The 21,533-nt window shown below is 38.5% G+C and overlaps 1 protein-coding gene across 2 annotated transcripts in view; it reads right to left on the reverse strand.

Annotated features, from left to right (window-relative positions):
- Tbc1d23 (TBC1 domain family member 23) overlaps positions 1-21,533 on the reverse strand; it is a 60,425-nt gene that overhangs the window by 31,897 nt on the left and 6,995 nt on the right. For both annotated transcript variants that reach the window (XM_036203557.1, XM_036203556.1), the window contains exons 2-7: positions 13,258-13,369; positions 10,378-10,483; positions 8,575-8,779; positions 3,347-3,470; positions 314-438; positions 179-225 (exon numbers count right to left, since the gene is read on the reverse strand). In XM_036203557.1, coding sequence (XP_036059450.1) covers positions 179-225; positions 314-438; positions 3,347-3,470; positions 8,575-8,779; positions 10,378-10,483; positions 13,258-13,369 — 719 coding nt within the window. The remainder of the gene's footprint in view (positions 1-178; positions 226-313; positions 439-3,346; positions 3,471-8,574; positions 8,780-10,377; positions 10,484-13,257; positions 13,370-21,533) is intronic.

A 21,533-nucleotide genomic window follows, 5' to 3' on the forward strand; every position in this document is an offset into this window, starting at 1 on the left:
TTCATCCTTTACACAATGCTGGGAACTGGACCCAGGGCCTTGTGTATACTAGTGCTTAAGAACATGAGAGCTGAACAAAACCTCAGAACTCTGCCACACCCATCCTGTAACACTCTGGATGAGGTAACTGTGTTAGAGGTAGATCACTTGACCTCAAGTGTTATTTTACACTACTTACGGATAACTTCTTCTTTGCTCTCAGACTCTTGTGCTGAAATAACTTCTCTGTAAAAAAGGAACCAAGTGAACTTGAGTTAAATATTAAAGTACCACATCAAAAGTTGAAAAAAGAATAAACATACGTGATACTTACTTTGTATTTACAAGGATAATTAACATTAAAAAATAAATAAAAAATGGATCTGCTTGCTGTAGATATCCATCCCATATTGCCTGAGTGACTTCGATGGAACAGTAATGTGCAAAAAGGCTCCCAAGCTACAGTCAGGAGAGAGAGAGAGACATAAACCACTGGAGCTGCCTCGGCCTTTTCAAGTTAGTGAAGCAAACTGGTGTGTAACATCATAGTGAATCATCTGCACCTGGTATTTGATGTGTACCTTAACTTTAGGACATGAAATCCAAAGGCAGAACATTGGGGTCACTTAACTAGCTGTGTGACTTAAGGCATGTCATCTAACCTCATTAAAGCTTTCATTTCTACTTCTGTGAAAAACAAAAACAAACAACATAAAGAATACTCATTTTCTCCAGTGCTGAGAAGAGAGATAATTAACTTAACTTTAGAGTGATCAAGACATACCTCTTCCATCACATTGTACATGGTATTCAGAACTTGTAAGGTGAGTTACCACATTATGACTGATTACAGAAAGTGTTCAGCTTAGAAGGCAATTAAGAGGATCAGGCACAGCAGCTTAAGGAGTCTAGTAAAAGCTCAACTCAGTACTAATGTCAGCTGCTCCCAAAGCTTACTTATAAATAGATCATTGAAATATCTGAGACGAAATTCAAATTTTTCAATTTTTTAGATTTTTGGGAGCTCTCTGGGTTTTGTGTTTCAAGTAAAAGGAGTTACTACTTTATAATTTCTCTACCACCTAATTGTGTTTTAAAGCACATGAAGATCTAATTTCACTAGCTCTTAAGTTTTCCTCAAGCCCCAAAATAACTACAGCTAAAGGATTAAATTTAAAGTACCTCATGGCTAAAGGGAACATACATATTTAGTGGAAACTTTGATCAGGCACTAACTTATTGTTATGTATTGTTTATTAACTACCTTTAGTTCTTACAGTAGGACTTAAGAGTAAGCTTCTCTCCCTAGACAAGGACTAGACTTGGATGACATAACTGTCCTAGGTTCAGAGAGCTGAGCTGTGGTGCTGGGACTAGGAAAAGCCCACGATTCCACAGCCCAGGGCTGAGCATCTAACCAGAAGGCTTTAAAGCACAAAAATGCTGCAAAATACTTGCTCAGTTGTTTTTTTTTTCTGAGAAAATTACTATGACAAATACGGACAGGAAGGTATGAATATAAACTAGAATATGCAGCCATCCTTAACCTCAGCTAAACTAAATACACCATTACACTCCTCAGTCATTGGTTCCAAAAAAAAAAAAAAAAAAAACCACCTTGCATTTCATCAAAGGCAAACTATCTGGCAGACCAGCTGCAGAGAAGTTAGTTGTTTTAGCATATATTGTAAACTCTCTAGCACAGCAGAGTACTAATGTAGAGTTTTGGCAATGGAAATGTCATATCCTAGACAGAGACCAACATTAAAATGCTTAAGAAATAATTCCCTATTTTCACAAAAATAAATAGGTTTAATGGCAACATATAAACTCAGGGTTGCTATAATTTTATATGAATTTTGTTATTTTAACTCAAAATGACAAAATTGGGCAAGAGAACTGAAGAAGAGGCTATTGAGATTTAATGCGTCTGGAAATGAAACCACTTAGGATGCTCAAATTACCATTTATGATTTCTAAATGATCCCATCATCTCCTGAGACATTATTATATTATTATTCCCATTTTACAGATAAAGAAACTGGAGCTCTGAGCCAAGTGCCTAGGCTCACACAGTCACCAGGAGGCAGAATGGGAAGCTCCCTAAAGAAACGGTAGGTAAGATATGATCAAAGAATATGTTTAGGGCTGGAGAGATGGCTCAGAGGTTAAGAGCACTGATTGCTCTTCCAGAGGTCCTGAGTTCCATTCCCAGCAACCACATGGTGGCTCACAACCATCTATAATGAATTCTGGTGCCCTCTCCTGTTCTGTACATATAGACAGAACTCTATATACATAATAAATACATAAATCTCTGGGGAAAAAAAGGGACACATATCACAAACATGTGGCCAAAAAAAAAAAAGACTATGTTTAGCTCCTTAGTAGTCTTCTAGCACTCCACCAATGCTGTAGGAGTGTCTTCATGTCAGCCTGTAGGGCATTCTCAGGGTATGATCTGAGGATCCTGAAATGCCCAAGATTCTGTACCGGGAAACTCATAACTCACCACTATTTAACAAAAATTCTTAAGACTTTTAGTTGCCTATTTCACACTCATTCCCTCATTAATGAGCAGAATTCTCAGAAGACTACAACATTACAAACTGAATACATTTAGAAGCAGTTATATTAGCCCATCTATCTTTAATTTAAGCAAGCAATAATGAAACATGATAATATAAATAATTGCATTATTCTTACTACTGTCTTTGGGAAATATAAACACTTTTCATTGTAAGGTAGGCTAATTATGTAATAGATTCAGCATTACTTTAGATGAACTGACAACAAATAATTCAAATTCCTTAGTTTCGACCTCCTAGTCAACATAGTCCATATGAACAACGAATCACCAAAACATTGTGAGAGCATATGGGGTTCTGAGACTCAAAGATGAGAAACTAGGAGGTCTAGAATGAGAGCGCCCGCTGAAAATACAATACAGAAGGAAATCACTCTTTTATATTAACCATTTGGTAATTTTAGCTTTCCTCATGATTACTGATCAGTTCACACTATTATAGTTTCAACACAATAAATTTATAAGCATTTTATACATATATATATATATATATTTATTTACAAAACTATAAAAATTAGTTTTAATACATATATAAGTATATAAATACATAATATTCACTAACATATGAAATATATTATTGCTATTTCTATATATATATGTATATATATACATATATATATGTAAAATAACAAAAGACTAATGTTGTGGGGTCTTGGGGGGATTCAGCATTTTACTACATAGCCCAGCCTAGTCCTGAACCCACATTCTTCCCTGCCTCTGACTAACTATAGTTTTATAGAAACTATTTTTCATTAAATGTTCCTACTTTCACTTTATTACCCAGTTGAGTGCATAGGAGTCTGGAGTGATTTTCTTTGTATCAAGAAAAGAACAAAGCTCAGGCTCATGGTACTGGATGAGCAATCGGAAGAGATGAAATGGCCTCCCCTTCAGGGAACAGTCCCTACGAGAAAGAGAAGCAAAGTTTCTCATTACTAGGTCAGACATGATCGCACTGGTACTCAGTCCTCCTGAAACACCCATTCCTCCCTGTTCTCAGAGCACCCAGCATTCACAGCAAGCCTCTGAGAGCCAGGCAGCGCCCTCTTCTAATGTCATTCAAAGGACCTGCTTATGGCTGACATGCAGCCACGTGAGGACGTTTTCCAGGCAAACCAGGAGCACTCAAGTGAAAGGACTTCAGAGATCCTTTTAGCATTTAGGTTATTGTGACACAGGCAGGGCACCCAAAGATCTAGAGGGCCCTCAGAGTCCAGCCTCCTCCTTCCTTGCCAAGAAAGCAAAAACTCCTTGGACTGCTTCAATTTTGCACCACAGTTTACACGTTCAGAGAGGAATGTCTTTCAGCAAAGGTGTAAGTCTGAAAAGACCACAGATGCCATTTCTGAATATGACCTCTTAGCCTGAGAAACTATCAAAATCACCTAGGTACCAGGTGTCCACACAGTAAATTCCAGGAAGTACTAAAAGCCCAGCTTCAAAGGGTGTTGTCTAAGTAAGATGAAAAACTTGAATTTATATACTGTTTTCTTTCTTTCTTTTTTTTTTTTTTTTTTTGGTTTTTCGAGACAGGCTTTCTCTGTAGCCTTGGAGCCTGTCCTGGACTAGCTCTGTAGACCAAGCTGGTCTCGAACTCACAGAGATCCATCTGCCTCTGCCTCCCGAGTGCTGGGTTATAGGAGTGCGCCACCACCGCCCGGCTATATACTGTTTTCAAAGTGAGTCACCTAATATATACTCTGCCGTTTTTTATTATCACAAGGCCTTTCCCCAAAGAAATATCACATTCCTGTGCAGATACTTCAAAACAAAAATAACTGCAAAAGGATAGAAACGTGTTCTGATGCCTGAATTCCCTGTGGCCTCTCACTATTAACTCAGGAAGCATCTTATCTAGTCAGCCACAAGAAGGCTCATCTGCCTAGGGTGGTCATAGGAGCTACCCAAACCCTGACTTCAAACTGCAGTCACACACCTGCTCCATCTGCAGCAGGCACAGACCGGTCGGTCGGTCCACACGCTAGCTCAGTGCTCAGGAAGCAGGGCTGTTTCTTCCTGACAGGAGTACAGAAGGCACATTTTCAAGTAAATTTCTGTGCTCAAGATCTGGCAATACTACTGTCATCACACTTCGTGTATTTGTGTACTTAACATCTCAAAACTGAAGTTATTCCATGGCAAAATAATCTATCAAAGACAGCAGATTTTCAGGAGCTTGATCTTACTGACCTTTTAACCACTGTAACTAAAACCAACCAAACAAAAAGCACTAAAAACAAACAAACAAACAAACAAACAAACAAAAAACATGGCTACTTTGCCCAGTGGTCTGTTAAAGTCAGGTGATACTATCAACTCTTCATTTAGGCCTATAGGTTTCACTCAAGGCTCAGTCTCCATAAACTACTCATTACAAAGGAGCGAGGCCAGACTGTTCTCTGATGTATTAGTGAAAGCCCAGGCCATCATAATAAAAGCTAGTTACTTACTGAAGAAGCACCACCACATACTGTAAGAAACATTTCACAAACTTACTTCACTTTATCTTCACAAACAACCTACCAACCCCCATACCCATTCTACAAATGAGAATACTGAGGCTCAAGTATGTCACTGAAGGCCATACAGCTAGCAATTAATAAATTAGGAACCATGACTTGAACACAGAAACTGGGCCTTAGCTCATTATGCAATGCTACCATCTTCTACCATCTTCCCATATGTAAAACTTAGTACATAGCCGGGCGGTGGTGGCACACACCTTTGATCCCAGCACTTGGAAGGCAGAGGCAGTCGGATCTCTGTGAGTTCGAGGCTAGCCTGGTCTACAAAGCGAGTTCCAGGAAAGGCGCAAAGCTACACACAGAAACCTTGTCTTGGGGGAAGAAAAAAGCCTTAGTACATAATTCAATAAGCAATTTTTGTAGGTGTACAGCCTTCAAAAGCAAACTTTAAAAGAAAATGAAGCAAAGAAAGACGTTGCATTTATAACAGTCCACTAAATAATTACCACAGCTTTAACATGAAAGCATCATTAAATAGGGCCATCAAGATGGCTCAATAGGTAAAGGCGTTTGACCTAAATTCAATCCCAGGAACCCACTCCCACAGTCTGTTCTCTGACCTCCACACATACACTGTGGGATGCACATGTGCATGCATATATGCATAATAAAGAAATAATGTAATAAAATTTTAAAAAGCATCATTAAACATATTTTTAAATGTTATTTAGAGATGGGCATTTAGTTCAGTGGTAGAACATATACTTGACATGTGTAAGGACACAGGTTCAATTCTCAGCACCACAAAAATAAGAATAAATCAAAATGCTATTCAGAGGGAATAAATGAAAATTGCATCTGTAAACACAATATTTAACATCGATGCAATGGTTTGTTATGGCTTTCAACTATCACTGCCTTGTTACCTTTGTCTTTTGAGACAGTGTCTCCTTCTGTAGTCCAGGCTGGCTTAGAACTGACTGTGCAGTCCAAGCTCACCGTGAATGCACAGCGATCCTCCTGTCCCTTCTCCCAAGTGCTGAGATTACAGGTGAGCCACCACGCACAGCTTGCTTGCTTGTTTGCTTGGCTGTCTGTTTGTAACTTATAAAATGTATTTTATGTATTTGAGCATTTTGTCTGAATGTATGTCTGTGTACCATGTTCATGCAGAGTCTGAAGAAGTCAGAGGGTGTCAGATCCACTGGAACTAGAGTTACAGACAGTTGTGAGCTGCCGTGTGGGTGCTGGGAATAGAATCTAGGTACTCTGCATGAGCTGCCAGTGCTCTTAACTGATGAGCCATCTCTCCAGCCTCCATGCCCACCTTTCAATCTACCCCCTTTGATATTACAAATGGCGGTACACAGAAGGCCCAGAGAGAACTGGATTTATCCTGGTAAGAATAATCCTAAGTCTGAATACTTTCCCAATTGGTAAATGCAGAACACTCAAACGCTAAGGTAGAACACAGAGACAGGAAAACACAGGGAACATAAACAGTGGCTGAGGTAAGTGGTCTCATTTCCTAAAACAGTGAGCATCGCTGGGAGTAAGTCACTGAAGCCTCATTCATTTAAGGGCTGCACACTCAATGTTCCTCTCATACACAGGGTTTGTGCTTGACACATTCTACCCATCTTATGTTCCAATCAGTGGTAAGATGATATATTAAAATAGGATTCGTCAGCTGGGTGTGGTAGCGCACACCTTTAATCCCAGTACTCGGGAGGCAGAGGCAGACAGATCTCTGAGAGTTCAAGGCTAGCCTGGTCTACAAATCTAGTTCCAGGACAGCCAGGGCTGTTAGACAGAGAAACTTGTCTCAAAAATAACGACAACAGTAACAAACAAACCAAAGGGACCATGAAGAATGTGACAAGACAATGTGTGACATACTTCAATATAACAGCCCCTTCCTTTTCACCTGTCACTCATCATTCTTTAGAGACAGTGCTGGGACACTAGCTCTGTTACACTGAGAGATGGCCAGAAGTAATAAGACACAGACAGCTGACAGCTACAGTGTGACAGAATTACTCCTAACCAGGCATCCCAACTTTGGCTTTGCCATGACCATGGCCTTCTCCTTCAGTATCTTTGGGACCGTTTTCCTTATATGGAGAAGTATGGCTTCAAGGAAGCATAGAGTTTCACCACTCTGTTCTAACTATAATCTCCAGGGAGCTTTAAAAAAAAAAAATTGTAGAAATAGGTCTAGTGTACTTATACTTTAACTCCTGGGACTTCTGGCTGAATCAACCTTTTTTTCTTCTTCAGATTTTTTTTTTTGTCTATAGATTTGGTTTTAGGCTAAACATTTCTCCAAAGAAGATAAATAACCAATAAACATAAAAGGATGTGTAACATTAGCCAGCAGTGAAATCCTGATCAAAAACCTCAACAAGGAGGGGTTGGGGATTTAGCTCAGTGGTAGAGTGCTGGCCAAGCAAGAGCAAGGCCCTGGGTTCGATCCTCAGCTCAAAAACAAAACAAAACAAAACAAAAACAAAAAACAAAAAAAAAACCTCAACAAGGAACTGGAGTGCAGCTCAGCATGAGCAGACTCCCTGCATGTATAGCCACATCTGCACAGCTGAGCCACTGGATGAGATTATAATGAAAGTTTCTTTGGGCTCTGAAAATCTGTCTGAATCATAGCAGTGGGAACTACAATGATTTTCGGCCTTATGAGGGCCTCCCCACTGCCATGGCCCCTTCCATAAACAGCTACATGTCTGTCTAGTCTCAGTAAAAGCATCATTGGCTGCGGAAGCCATCCTTGATCCTGAGGGAAAATGAAGTCACCCACAGCATATTCCTATAGCATTCTCTACTCCACCTCTGCACATTTCAATTTACTAGTTCAGCATCTGCAGATGTAGGACTAGGATCTAACTGAAGGCCTAGCTGCTCCCGCAAGGCAGTGCTGCCAATCATCTGTACATGCAGGACGATATTCCTAACTGCAATCCCAGCACCTCACAGAAAGTAGTACTTTCAAAATCCCATTAGTTTTACTTTTCAGTAAAGATAGTAAGGTAAAAATAACATCAAATAAACCCAAAGTTAAGCTACAAATATAAACTCTAGTAGTACAACTCCCTAATACAAAGAATCCTTTAAAAATCTTTATAATGGGGGCTGGAGAGACAGCTCAGCACTTAACTGCACTGGCTGTTCTTCCAGAGGACTAGGTTCGATTCCCAGCACTTACATGGGGACTCACAACCATCTGTAAATTCAGTTCCAGAAATCAGATGTCACATTCTGGCCTCCCCAGACACCAGGTACTCATGTGGTACACATACATACATACATACATACATACATACATACATACATACATACAGGCAAAACACCCATACACATAATCAATAAATTTTTCTAAATGTTTGTCACAAGAACAAAGTCAAATAGCAATTATACCTCTGGCAACCTTAAAAATTACTTGGCCTATTTACTTTACCATCAAAAGAAATCTAACAAATGTGATTTCAAAGTGAAATGGACTGTCATAACTATAACCAAATCGTATCTTACCTGGGAATGTACTTATTCATGATAGCATAAAAGCAGTTGTATAGGTCACTGCGAGGCAGCTGGAGACACACCAGTGGCTTCAGGAGATGAGTCCAGCTCAGGGCTGTGCTGTATCTAACATTGCGTGATTTACAGTAAAAAGTAATTACAGATTCCACATCCAGAAGTAAATCTGCTGCCTTCTCCTCTGGCACTGAGAGCTGCTCTAGAAATAAAGCATCAAACCAAAGTTATCAGGGAACCACTAGAAGAGGCTCAGGGACTGGGCATACTACCTGTCCACAAATACATTCTGTGAGCGTATGAAACTATGATAAAAGCAGTAAAAAATCCTGACAGTATTTTTCTCATAGTTTTATTTTTTATTTTTGTAGTAAGGAAATAGAACCAATGCTTTGCATAAGCCAGGTACCTACTTTATCACTAAGCTATGTCTAGTAGTTCTTATATTCAACACACCTGCTCACAGATGCAAAACCTAAGGAAAAAACATAGTTAAAATTCTTTATAACAACCTTGTTTTAATTTTTAAAGCTGTCACTGTGTATACTCGTTGTACATGGTACTGTGTCACCTAAGGACCTCATCGTGCAATGACATATTTATGCTGAATATATTCTCCCTAATCTTCTTTCTAACTTAAAGCAAGAATACTGTTACAGAACAACCATCAGTTTCACATGAAGGGCTGTTTTTCCCTAGCCCTCAGAGAGAAGGGAAGACAGAAGACAGTGTACTAACACACAGTACTTAGTGACATTGACCACAGCCATGTGAAACGGAAGATGGCCAATTTGAGGCGGAGTGGTGGGCAATGACAGGCATAAGCCATGGAGCTGGAAAGCCAACGGACACTGTCTAACAGGACTACCAATTGTCCCATAGTGTGAAGCTTTGGTAAGTGGAGGGGAAATTCATACCATACTCTACCATAAAATTCAGTACTTTATTCCTTCCCTTCCCTTGTTTTAAATTTTAGTTTTTTTTATTTTGTAATAAAGCTAATCAAACATGCACAAGCAAAATTACCTATGACTTCTCATGCTGGTATTCTCATATAGAATAAATAGACATAAAATGTGAATTAAATATGAACAAAACTATAACCATTATTACTAACATCAAGGTAATCTCAGAAATATATGATATACATCATCTGAAGTCTTCAAATTTCTGGTCCAAATTCCCTTTCTTTTGTTCACACTAACAAGAGTCTTTCTGTCTGTCTGCCTGTCTGTCTGTAGTACTGGTGACAGAACCCAGGCTCTTGTACAGTCAGGCAAGCACTCCACTGAGCTACATCTCAGATATAGTTTCTGAATGGTTAGTACACTGAAGCCTGTTTAACCAATGCGTTAACTAAGATGTAACAGAAAAACAAAAGATTCCAACATACTATAAATAATTAGAAAAGATAGGTATAAACTACATTAGCTTAATATATATCATGAGTTAACATAGATTTTGTAGAGTGTCAGGAAACCTAATCACCCTGCTCAACAATTTTAAAACAGTAGATCATGACCTGCAATTCATAAACTTTGAGAAAACAGTCTCTTTCATTAAAGGCTGCATATTAACATGTGGGCCTATAATTATATGAGAAACAAGGCGAAGAGCACAACAAAACTGTAAATGTGTAAAAAAAAATCAATAATATAAAAGGAACAGTAAAAACTGGGCTCTTTGTCAAAATTATGTCTCAAGATTTTTTTTAAAGGGCCAAACATTTTAGAAGACTTTTACATATTCAACATATCACAAACTATAACAAGATAACTTTTTCACAGTTATCAAACTTACCAATAAACTCTAGGCAATCTTTATGAATAGCGTTCTGCTCGGGCAAGTCTAAAATACCATCCCAGGATGCCAAACTATCTCCTTTTCCTGCCACATTCAGAGCAATCTGGAAGAAAGATGTTAGAAACAACTAGAACCATTGTTACTGCTTCTTCCTGTAAAATATGCTGCACTACAGAGAGCAGGAACTTAGAAATAACAACAACATTATAAGCTTAAGTATCTGTCACCACGAAGTGTCACCACCACCACGTGACAAAATGCTCCTATAGTAGATCTCTCCACTTCATGTTGATTCAGTGAATAGAGTGAATTACATGATATTTGTATACTTACAAACATGGCTTTATTTAAAGCCAACTTTTTTTAAATGTAAAAACTAAGAATGTAATATTGAAAATTAAAAAATATACCTATGCCATGTACAATTAAAAGAGTTCTTAAGCCGTGTGGTGGTGGCGCACGCCTTTAATCCCAGCACTTTATTTTGTAAGTTTTTTCAAGTATATGTAAAAACTTATTCATTCATTCATTCATTCATTCATTCATTTATTTATTTATTTATTTATTTGAGACAGAGTCTGTCTATGTAGCCCTGGCTATCCTGGAACTCACTCTGCAGACCAGGCTGGCCACCACATATTTTCATTTTATTTAATTGGCAATGTTGGGGGGAATGAACCTAGAACTCTGCACAGGGTGGGCAAACACCCTACCACTGAAGCACATCCCCAACCAAACTTAGCACTGTCTTAATTAACAGACTCAAGTGACCATCAGATGCAATAAGGAGTCCTTCCAGCATTTGAATTTGAGCAAATCACCTATAAAAATACTTTTATAAGACAATTGAAGAAATTATTTTGATACTAAAGAATTGTGGTTTATAGACAGCTAATGGTTAGTGGAGAGGGAAAGACACTTTCTTCAGAGGGTACAGCCACTGGTTAAGACTGTCTACGCTCCTATAAGTAACTCTAAAGATACCTGGATCACCTCCCACAAAAGGGGGGTGAAAAGACACGAAATTAGAAGGGACTTACTACAAAGAGGAGCAGGACCAGTGAGAAAGCAAGGGACAAGAAGGTGGTGGAGGGTAATACGACCAAAGTATGTAATATATATTTGTGAAGCCGTTAGAATGAAATCATTATTGTGCACAGTTAATATGCATCGATACAAAGTAAGAAGTACTGTTCTTCGGCTGTCTGATGGTCTGAAAATCACTTCAAAATTATTTTTCAGAAAATTTGAAGTATTTTAGTATGCTACCAAAGATTTGCTTTAAAATGATCCAGCATCAAGGGACAGGGAAGATAGGAAGAGAATATTAGTCAAACAAGACTGGTCAGATGCTGGTCGAAGTTGAAGTTGAATTATAGGTACATGACAGTTCACTGCACAAGTCTCCATTCTTTTCAATGGCAAGGCACACACAGCATCTGTATATTCTGCTTTAGGTGACCAATTTCTGCCTTCAAGACATTATCAGATTAGAGGAACTATTAATAAAGGACGGCACAAGCAGGTTGATCAATCGCACTGTGAAATCGTGAAAACAACCCACGGTAACTTATCCATGGCAGCAGGAATGGCTAACACCTGATACAGCACACACCATTCTATGTGTTTAAATTCCTGTAATACTGCATTTCAAGTGTTATGTGCAGTTATAATTCCAATTCTGTTAAATATATATATATATATATATATATATATATATGAAAAAAAGAAAGGACATATGCCTAGACATTATTGTGTGGTTTACCTACTGGTAGTAACATGATTTTTATTTCATCCTTTAAGCTTATAACTTTTCACAATTATGTAATATCTTCATTCAATTTTTTTCTTTCTTCCTTTTTTCAATCTCCCCCCACTACCAAGCCTGCATCTTCCCTTCTGTCCCTTTCCCAGATTCACGACTTTTGTTTTTGTTGTAGGATCCATTTGGTTGACTCAGGGCCATCTATGTGACCACTGAATTAGAACTGCCCATTGGAGCCTGGTGGGGTCACCAACAGATAAACAACTGATGGCATTTACCACCCCATTACCTCAATTTCTCTATAGGAAAAAGTTCAGTAGAAAACGGTAGAGACCCAAGTCCCTTCTCCATTTCTGGCTGGCTGGTGGGCCCATTCTTGAGCAGGCCCAGCGTAGGTAGCATAGTTGCTGAGCATTTACGAGAAAGAAGACACGTATGTGAGGTGTGGTGGTGCTCACCTGTCATCCCAGCACTAAAGAACAGAGAGGAAGGAAGGTGGACTGCAAGGCTAGGCAGTGACACATAGCAAGATCCTGTCTCAAACAAAACCAAGTCAAAACCCACAATCAAAACCCCACATACATTAGAGAACAGTTGGAAAAGCAAAATAAAGAAAAACTGTAACCCCAACACTCACAGACATATTTACTTTAATATACCTCAGATCATTCCATGTGTGTCTGTGTGTATTCTATTTTACTTACTGTGCATGTTTCTTCTCTCAGCTACCATTCACTAACAATCTTTATACGAATTACAGCCATTTCTAATAGCTATAAAATATCACCATTGTAAACATTACTATTCAGGATAGAAAACACTACAGAAACATTTATTTTGAGACAGGGTCTCATTATGTCTTCCTGGCTGGCCTAGAATTCACTATATAAACCAGTCAAGCCTTGAGCTCACGGAGATCTGCCTGTCTCTGCCTCCCAGTGCAGGCAGGATTAAAGGTGTGAGCCACTACACCTGGCTCAGAAACATTTAGTTAGTTACTCGAGTCCATTTTCTAGATGCAGCATACTTATAAACAGTCTTTTCAGAGAGCTGAAAACCAATATTAAAAATTCAGTTAAGTGACTACATTTCACTCATAGGTTTCAAGTTACCTTCCAAACCTGGGCCCTCAGTTCAGCAGGCAGTGGTCTCCCTTGAATTATATTTCTCAAAGTTTCAAGATCACAACCTCCTGCTTCCAGGGCTTCTTCAAGGTCTTTTTCCCTAAAAAGAAGAAGAAGAAAGAAAAGTTCTGTTCATTCAAACTACTCTTGAATCATCTTTTTTTTTTTTTCTTTCTTGTACAAGATTCTCTCATAAGGACGGCCAGCTAAAGGTTTTGGGCAGTCCGAACACAACACCACAAGGCACATGCAGCAACATACATTTGGTTTCAGGGACAGAGTTCTGCCTTCACAGGAATTACTGACCAGAAACGTTAAGTCAAAGACAGCACAAACATGTTGACAGCACTGTCAACTCACGAAGACAAATCTCAGTGACGTATTCATGGCAGTCGGGAGGGCTTGATGCAGCACTCACATGTGCAAGGCACTGTTCTAAAATTCACATGTGTTCACTCACTGTTTGTTTAAAAGCAGGATCTTTTACACTTCTGTTCCTCCTCCCTCCATCTCCCAAGAGCTGGAATTACAGACAACACAACCATCCCAACCTGCACGTGTTCTTTTAATCTCCACTACAGTGAGGTTACACACATCACTGGATGCAGTTATGGCGCAAAATAGGCAAAGATGGGTTACGAGACATCTGAAGTAACCATCCTATGCTATCAAAAATAATTATTCTTGTGTTTAATATGTTATCATCTCATGGCTATGATAGCAAAGCCAGAAGACAAATTTTAGCAGTCTGGATTCAAATCCATAACATTATGTTAAACAGTGGCAAGGATGAGAAGGCCTAAAATTCCACCAAGAAATCCAAAGCCCTGGGACTACTTAGTGCATAATTCTATCAGTGCTCTTCCCAGAGCAGAGCCCGACTTACCAGTTTGATAAATGTCAGCAGAACAAAACAGGGCTCCGCTGTTGTGTTAAAACTGAAAACAAAACATCATCAAGCAAAGTAGGGGGCAATTATGCTCAATCTACCATGTCTGAGGAGAAAAGCAGAAAGTTAATTTTCTTTACACCATGCATGGTTAGGATGCCAAGTTAAGAACTTCCACAAGGCCTGAGCTGTTTTGTAGATAGAAATACCCTTAAATAAATTCCTTAGGAATTTCAGAGGTTGAGATTTCAGTCATTTATTATTTTAGCATATATTAAAATCTGTAAAAATGTAAAAAAAAATCACAATTCAGTCATAATTTATAGCATTCTGGAAGCAACTTAAGAAGAATGGTAGGGTTGCTAGAATCAGAAATCAGGATGCTGTCTAACCTGCAGTTTTAAAGAAAAACCAATGACTGAATAATTTAGACCTCCCCACACTGATACAATTCTAAGACTACTGTATAAGTGTACACATTTCACTAGGTTGTTCTCGTAACAGAAAGGAAGGAAATGAAAATGGACTCACTCAGGTACAATCAACAGAAAAGCACCAGTCAAGTGCAAAGTGTCCTTCAACAAAGTTAGTCCAAATTCACACAGACACACTGGCATATTTTGGTCTTTTGCAAATAATCACTACAAAGCCGGAAAATGGAAGGAGAAAGTAATGACTACAAAGAAAAGGAAACAGAAGGAGAGATTTCAAGATCAGTCTTGAAAGTGCAGACCTCGTACAGACTGGAGTCTGTCTAGTTCATGCTAACTAAGCTGTATAAGAATTTGAAATGTGGTTTATAACTGTGAAATTAAGAAAAGACAATGTATGCATGGTGGATAAATACCATATGTTGTCAAATGTGTAAATGAAATGAAGAAAATATCCTTTAATTGAAATAGAGTTTTATAACATAAATGAACTAGAATTTTTCTAAGTTTTTAGGCCAACCCTTATTTTCTTTTTGAAGTAGCTCTGCCAAATACCTTACTATTCTAGACAACAAAGCTAGTATTTGGTCAAAATGCCCACTCTTCCAAGGACTTTTAGAGTCACAAGTAGTGTACAAGCACACTGGTTAATACAGCTGCTGCTGGATTCTGTGATGCTGTGCCAGGGGATCACCATCTGTGGTGGCAGCAGAGACTGTAAGCAAGTAGAGACCAGGAAATACTTGAAGTAGTAAAGACACTTTCCACAAACCTAAATAATTCAAAACAACAGTGTCCTTTGAGGAAACCAAAGGTTCAGTTTTCAGACTTTAAACACTACCACTTGCAACTGTAGTAAAGAGTTGTGAACACTGCAGTTGAAGATGGTATGGAAGGATGAGCAGAGAGGGAACTTGACATAGCACTCAAAGAGGTTCAAGTCTCAGCCTTTGAACACGCGATACCTACAAGTCTAACTGGGTCTAGAGAGGTTTGAGTAGACAGACTGTAGTTTTCAGTCTTTTTTGGCTACAAGAAACTTCTAACTGACCTTACAAGCTAAAGCTTGTATAGTCACTAGACAGGCAGACAATGCCAAAAATAGTAAAGTATAAGCTTTATTCATAAAAAATAAGCAAGGATTCCCTTTGCTTGGCAAGTTCAAGACACAGCAAATACAAAGCCTTGTGGTTGGAAGTAAACAGAAAACCACCTCCCTCCTGGCTCTGTAACTCTGAAACTGTAACATATATTAGAACACAACAGGGTGCTTCAATGAGCTACCAATAACGTGCTTACAAAATATAAATAAAAGTCCAACAATGGGTTTCACATCTGTGATCTCAGGAATTATGACACTAAAAGGTAAGAGAATTGTGGAAGTTCAAAGCCAACCTGGACTACTGAGTGAGTTCCTGTCTCAAAAAACAAAAACCTAAAAACAGAAAAGAAAGTAATAACTACCTCCAAAATAAAATTTCCTCTCATCATATGTTTTGTGGCAAAATCATCAAAGTACTCTAACCCAAGTTGTTTTAGAATTACAGCCAGGCAGACACAGGCCCATACTCCAGCTATTAACTGAGTAGGATCCATCAGACAGACAGAAACTAGAACATATAGAACACGTACACAATTGTACAGGAGGCAAACGCATAAACTCAATCTACTTCCAAACTTAATATGCATTCCCAATGCTTCTAATTAGTAAATCCAACTGAAAATTTTTATAATAGATTTTTTAAATAAGCCATTCAAAAAATCATATGAAAAACATGACTTCCAAAACAATACATATTATCAATGTAGACCTTGGTTGCCTCTGCGGAATTGAAGGTGAGCCCCTATTGCTGAAGACACCAGACACATAAGACACAGGACGTGGAAGATGTGAACTCAATCTGACCTGAAGGCCTCTTTCCTGTCATCTACCTTCCATGGTTCCAGAAAACACTATGCAAGCTTCCGACAGAAGGAAGCAACAACAGTCCTACTCAGTGGCAATACCTATGAAGCACGACAAATGACCGGAATGACATGATAGACATAAAGGTGCAATAAATGGCACTCACGTGTCAATGGTTGTCTAACTGAACTAAAGCCCACTCAACAGGTGGGAAATCCTGGTACGGGAACCTAGCTAACTTCCGGGGCTAGTGAAGTCAGAGATCTTAGAAAAGAACACTACCGCCACTTTGCTAGACCAGCATAACTCCTTACTCCATTCTAAATCTTATCTTTATACCCACAGAAAAATGTAGCAATCACCCCTTATCAGAAGCCTCTCTTTACAGCAAATGAAGACCATCACAGAAAACCACATGATACAATGAAAGATCAACAGACTGTGGGGAGCCCAGCCCCAACAGATACAACTACATCACAGTTCCTCTATCTATGGCTTAGCCAACATCATGGTATAGAGTGTAGAAAACTGTAAGAACCAGGAAGTGTCCTGCGAAACATTCTCTCCTAGAAACAGCTGCATAAACAAGAGCGGAAGAACAGCAACATCACTGGACATGTAATGTGGAAAGGGGAAACTGCCTACTACTAACCAAAGAACACAGGCAACCACTGACTGCTGGGAGAAGGGTAGTTAGCTTCTCCCAGGGATGAGCCACGTACTGGTTGTCCTATCCAGAGTGGTCAGCCTTGAAATCATATACACACCACCAACAGAGACAGACTCAGATTCTTGTACTCACATATATTTGTGTGCATGAATGCATGCGCATGCACACGCACACATACACACTTAACAATAATAATCAAAGTAAAAGAGGCTATCAACTTAGGGGACATGGAGAGGCTTGAGGGTGGCTACATGAGCCTGGAGAGAGGAAAGGGGAGAAGTGATATCATTCTATTTCAATTTAAAACATTTTAAAAAATAAACAAATTTAACAAAAATGAAAAGTTACAGAAAATCTCCAACTGAGGGAAAAGCTGACTAGTTATTAGGCTTTTTTCTAAATTGTCTTTCCCTCAACTATGTTAAAAAACTTCTTTTACTCACAATTTCAAAATTTACAAAAACTGTTTAATTATATACAATGTTTAAACAAAAGGAAAACAAAACTTACTTCACCTATTGTTTCAAGCATATTTCTGTATGTAAAGAAACATCACATCATTAGAATTCACTCATCATTCCTTCCCACCAACCCTTCTTCACCTCGTTCATTTATTCTCTGCCTGTACACATTTACCTACGTGTCGTATTTCACATCAGTGTAATCATGGCACATGACCTTTAATGCCTGGTTTCTTCCTTTAGTATTGTTTCAAGCTCTACTCATGCTGTAGTCTACGTATCAGCACATGCTTTTACTGCCAAATAATCTTCCATATGAACATATCATATTTTGTTTGTCCATATGATGATGGACAATTGAGTTGTTTCAAGTTGGATATTATGACCACCTACTAAATTTAAATCAAGTGGTTAAATGTATGGTTTATTCTTAAAGAGCTCTGGGAGAATTTAAGAAGCAAATCTATTAAAGAGATGGGAGCAGCTCTTACTGGCTTGCAGTTCATGCAGATTTGTTTAGATGTAAGGCACTATGACAGCTCCCTATGTGTATCGTGTATACATCACTGTTAGCTTTAAGCCTGACCAACTGTTTCTACTTCTAAACTAACCAACCAGCTGTAAGCACTGGCAAACAGTATGACAGGCAGTAAGACTCATTTCAAGTTGTTTTGTGGCTTACTTTGTGCCCTGCACTTCTGAGTGTTTGCTATTGCACAGCTCATGAGACATCAGCACCAAACTTCTTCTGGACTTATTTTGCTATGATTTTTTAGCATGCTCGTTACAAATTACTAACCCTGAATATTCTGTAGGACAGCTGATAGAAACACAAATAGGACAGTTTGGTTACAGAATCATCTGTACAAGAGCTATGGATAGAGGTCACTGACCACAAGGTGCTTTGTGTAACCTGCTATTTTTAAATGCAATCTCAAACCACCAACACTTTCTAGGTATTTCAGCCACGACATGGGATGAAACATTAAGAAAGCCCTGGGGAACTCGCAGTCTTCTGAGAGCTTAGCTTATTTATAAAATCTTGTCATCCGGGCTGGTGTCAGAATAAGGTATGACTGTCATAAGTATTTTATTGGCTGGTATATTTATAAGCCATAGGGGAACATACCACGTTTTTTATATTAAAACTTAATGAAACTATGGTTAGAATTATGTCTTCAAAAGCCACCTTGGGAGATTCCTTTATCGAATAATACAACCCTTTCCAGAATATGTGTGTTAACCAGAAACCTTTATTAAGTAAAGAAGATGCTAAACATAATTCTTTTGGTCAGGCAGCCCACACAAATGTAACAGCTACAAGATTTCTTCACTATGCAACAGGAAAAAGATATAACGATCACAGAAATTCAGTTCTGTAAAACTTAACTATAAATGGAAAAATGTCAGTTAAGTCTTTTTTAAAGATTTCCTTTTTTATCCACAAGCTATGAAGATCAAATTGTACCAAATGGTACCCATGTAGCCCTTGCTCTTCTATAGGGTAAACTTGGAGTTACTTTGGGGTGGGGGGAGAAATTTCGAACAGTTGCATGTGTGAAGCTGGGCTGTGTTTGCTGTAAGGTTGTCCATAGAAAACCGCAAAAGAGGTTCTCCACTGGTGAACAGTAACCTCCATCTGCTCTAACTTCTTTCCCTGTGCTTTCTCACCCTATTCACCTACGCATTTACTTGCTGATTCACTTGTGTGTGTGAACATGTGCACATGCTGCAGCACGTATGCAGAGGCAACATGACAATTTTCGGGGTCAGTTTCCCCCCTCCACCACAGAGGTCCTGGGATCGAACTCAGGCTGTTAGGCTTGGCAGCAAGCATCTTTACCTGCTGAGCCATCTCACCAGCCCACTTTCCACAGAGAAATATATTTTCAGTCAAAGCAATTTACTTGGGAATTAAAAACAGAAAATTATTAGCTTAAAATAAAGAATGGGATGAAAAGGGCAAAGTCTACCAGAGACATTACCTCTATCTGTTACAAATTTCTTTTTCTTTTTGTTTTTTCGAGACAGGATTTCTCTCTATAACAGCACTGGCTGTCATGGAACTCATTTTGCTGACCAGGCTGACCTCCAACTCACAAAGATCACCTGCCTCTGCCTCCCAAGTGCTGGGATTAAAGTGTGCACCATCACACTCGGCTCCGTGACACATTTCTAGTTTATCCAAAGAACAATGACTAAAAACAAACAACAATAACAAAACAGTTTTACTTCTCTTGAAAACAGTCTTAGGAAAAAACAGACAACAGGGGGAAAGTGATCATTTTGTAACATCTGTGCAATCTTGTTTCCCAAAAGTACTTGATTTTAAAAAAAAGTCCTACTTTGGCAAGGAATGTATATGCCTGATTTTTTTTTAAGATTTATTTATTTATTATGTATACAGAAGAGGGCGCCAGATCTCATTACAGATGGTTGTGAACCACCATGTGGTTGACTGGGAATTGAACTCAGGACCTCTTGAAGAGCAGTCAGCGCTCTTAACCTCTAAGCCATCTCTCCAGCCCCAATTTACTTTTTAAAACTGGATTCCAAGCACTGATCAAGATTTACTTGATAAAAGAGGCTTTCACTTATCTTCACGTTGGCTGCTTGATGGAATTTACAAAACAAACCTCAAAAGTTCTGGTATTCACTGGATATGATGGTTCCCACATTATCCTAGAACTGGGGCAGAAGGGCTGCCACAAACTCAAGGCCAGCCTGGCCTATACACTGGGTTCCAGGCCAGCCTACACCCTGTCACCAAGCAAAAAGGATTTCTGGTATTCACCTGCACATTCACAAGAGGGTACAATTTTCTAAGGAGCATTTTTATAACTTTCATTCTTCAGAACAAAGGATAGGGCCAGCAAGATGACTTAGGAGGTAAAGTGGCTTGCTGCACATGCCTGCTGAGCTGAGTTCAACCTCAGCACCCACATGAAGGTGGAGAGATCCAACTCCACAAGTTTGTCCTCTGTCCTACACACAACACACACACACACACACACACACACACACACACACACACACACAGAAACTCTTTACAGGGGAAATAATACACAGTTTCCTAGGTATTTAAAGCAAGTAAGTTACTTACTTCTCTATCACTGAATTAAAGCAACAGAGAAATTTCTGAGTAGTTAAGGTTAAGTTATCAAAACAGTATTATTTCTTCCATGTCCTAAATATTATCACAAATAAAAATAAACTAATCTTCTAATATATGATAGATTACTAATATATGATAGATTACTTGTTATATTAACATACAGCATAATATACATTATGTGTATTTATCTAATATACAAATATTTATTAATATATAATATTAGATAAATTTACTTTCTATTTAGATGACGTAGGTAACCATACTTTAAAGTTAAAAAACCCTGTGATTTGAGACAGAGGTATGAGAATATAATATTATGAAAATAAAAGGTCTATAAAGATATATATATATATATATATATATGATAGTGTACATATAAATTTCTCCTTATTATCCTATCATGTCAATCATGAATTGTCTCTTCTCATGGATATAAGAGAGTTAGTGATGTACACAGCTCACAGATGTATCCTTATATCTATACAGGGTCCACAAATAGTCAATACACATATATGCTCAATAATGCACATCTTTGAATACTGTGCTTTCCAAAACACATAGACAATTCAACATTTGATCCATATTTTTATGAGAGCTTTCTTTAGGAGTCTCTTAAAAGATATGTGAGATATATAACATAAATGCAGTTAGTAGTAGGACAAACACAGGGCTTACAGAAAGGAGACATTAATTAACTATCTTCCATTAAAAGGATTTGCCATGTGACCTCTCCAAGTCCATCCTCTCACCTCCAAGAAGGCATTAACAGTAATTCTTAGCTTCCTGTCTCAA

This window comes from Onychomys torridus, chromosome 12 (genome assembly GCF_903995425.1).
Source record: "Onychomys torridus chromosome 12, mOncTor1.1, whole genome shotgun sequence".
NCBI lineage: Eukaryota > Metazoa > Chordata > Mammalia > Rodentia > Cricetidae > Onychomys > Onychomys torridus.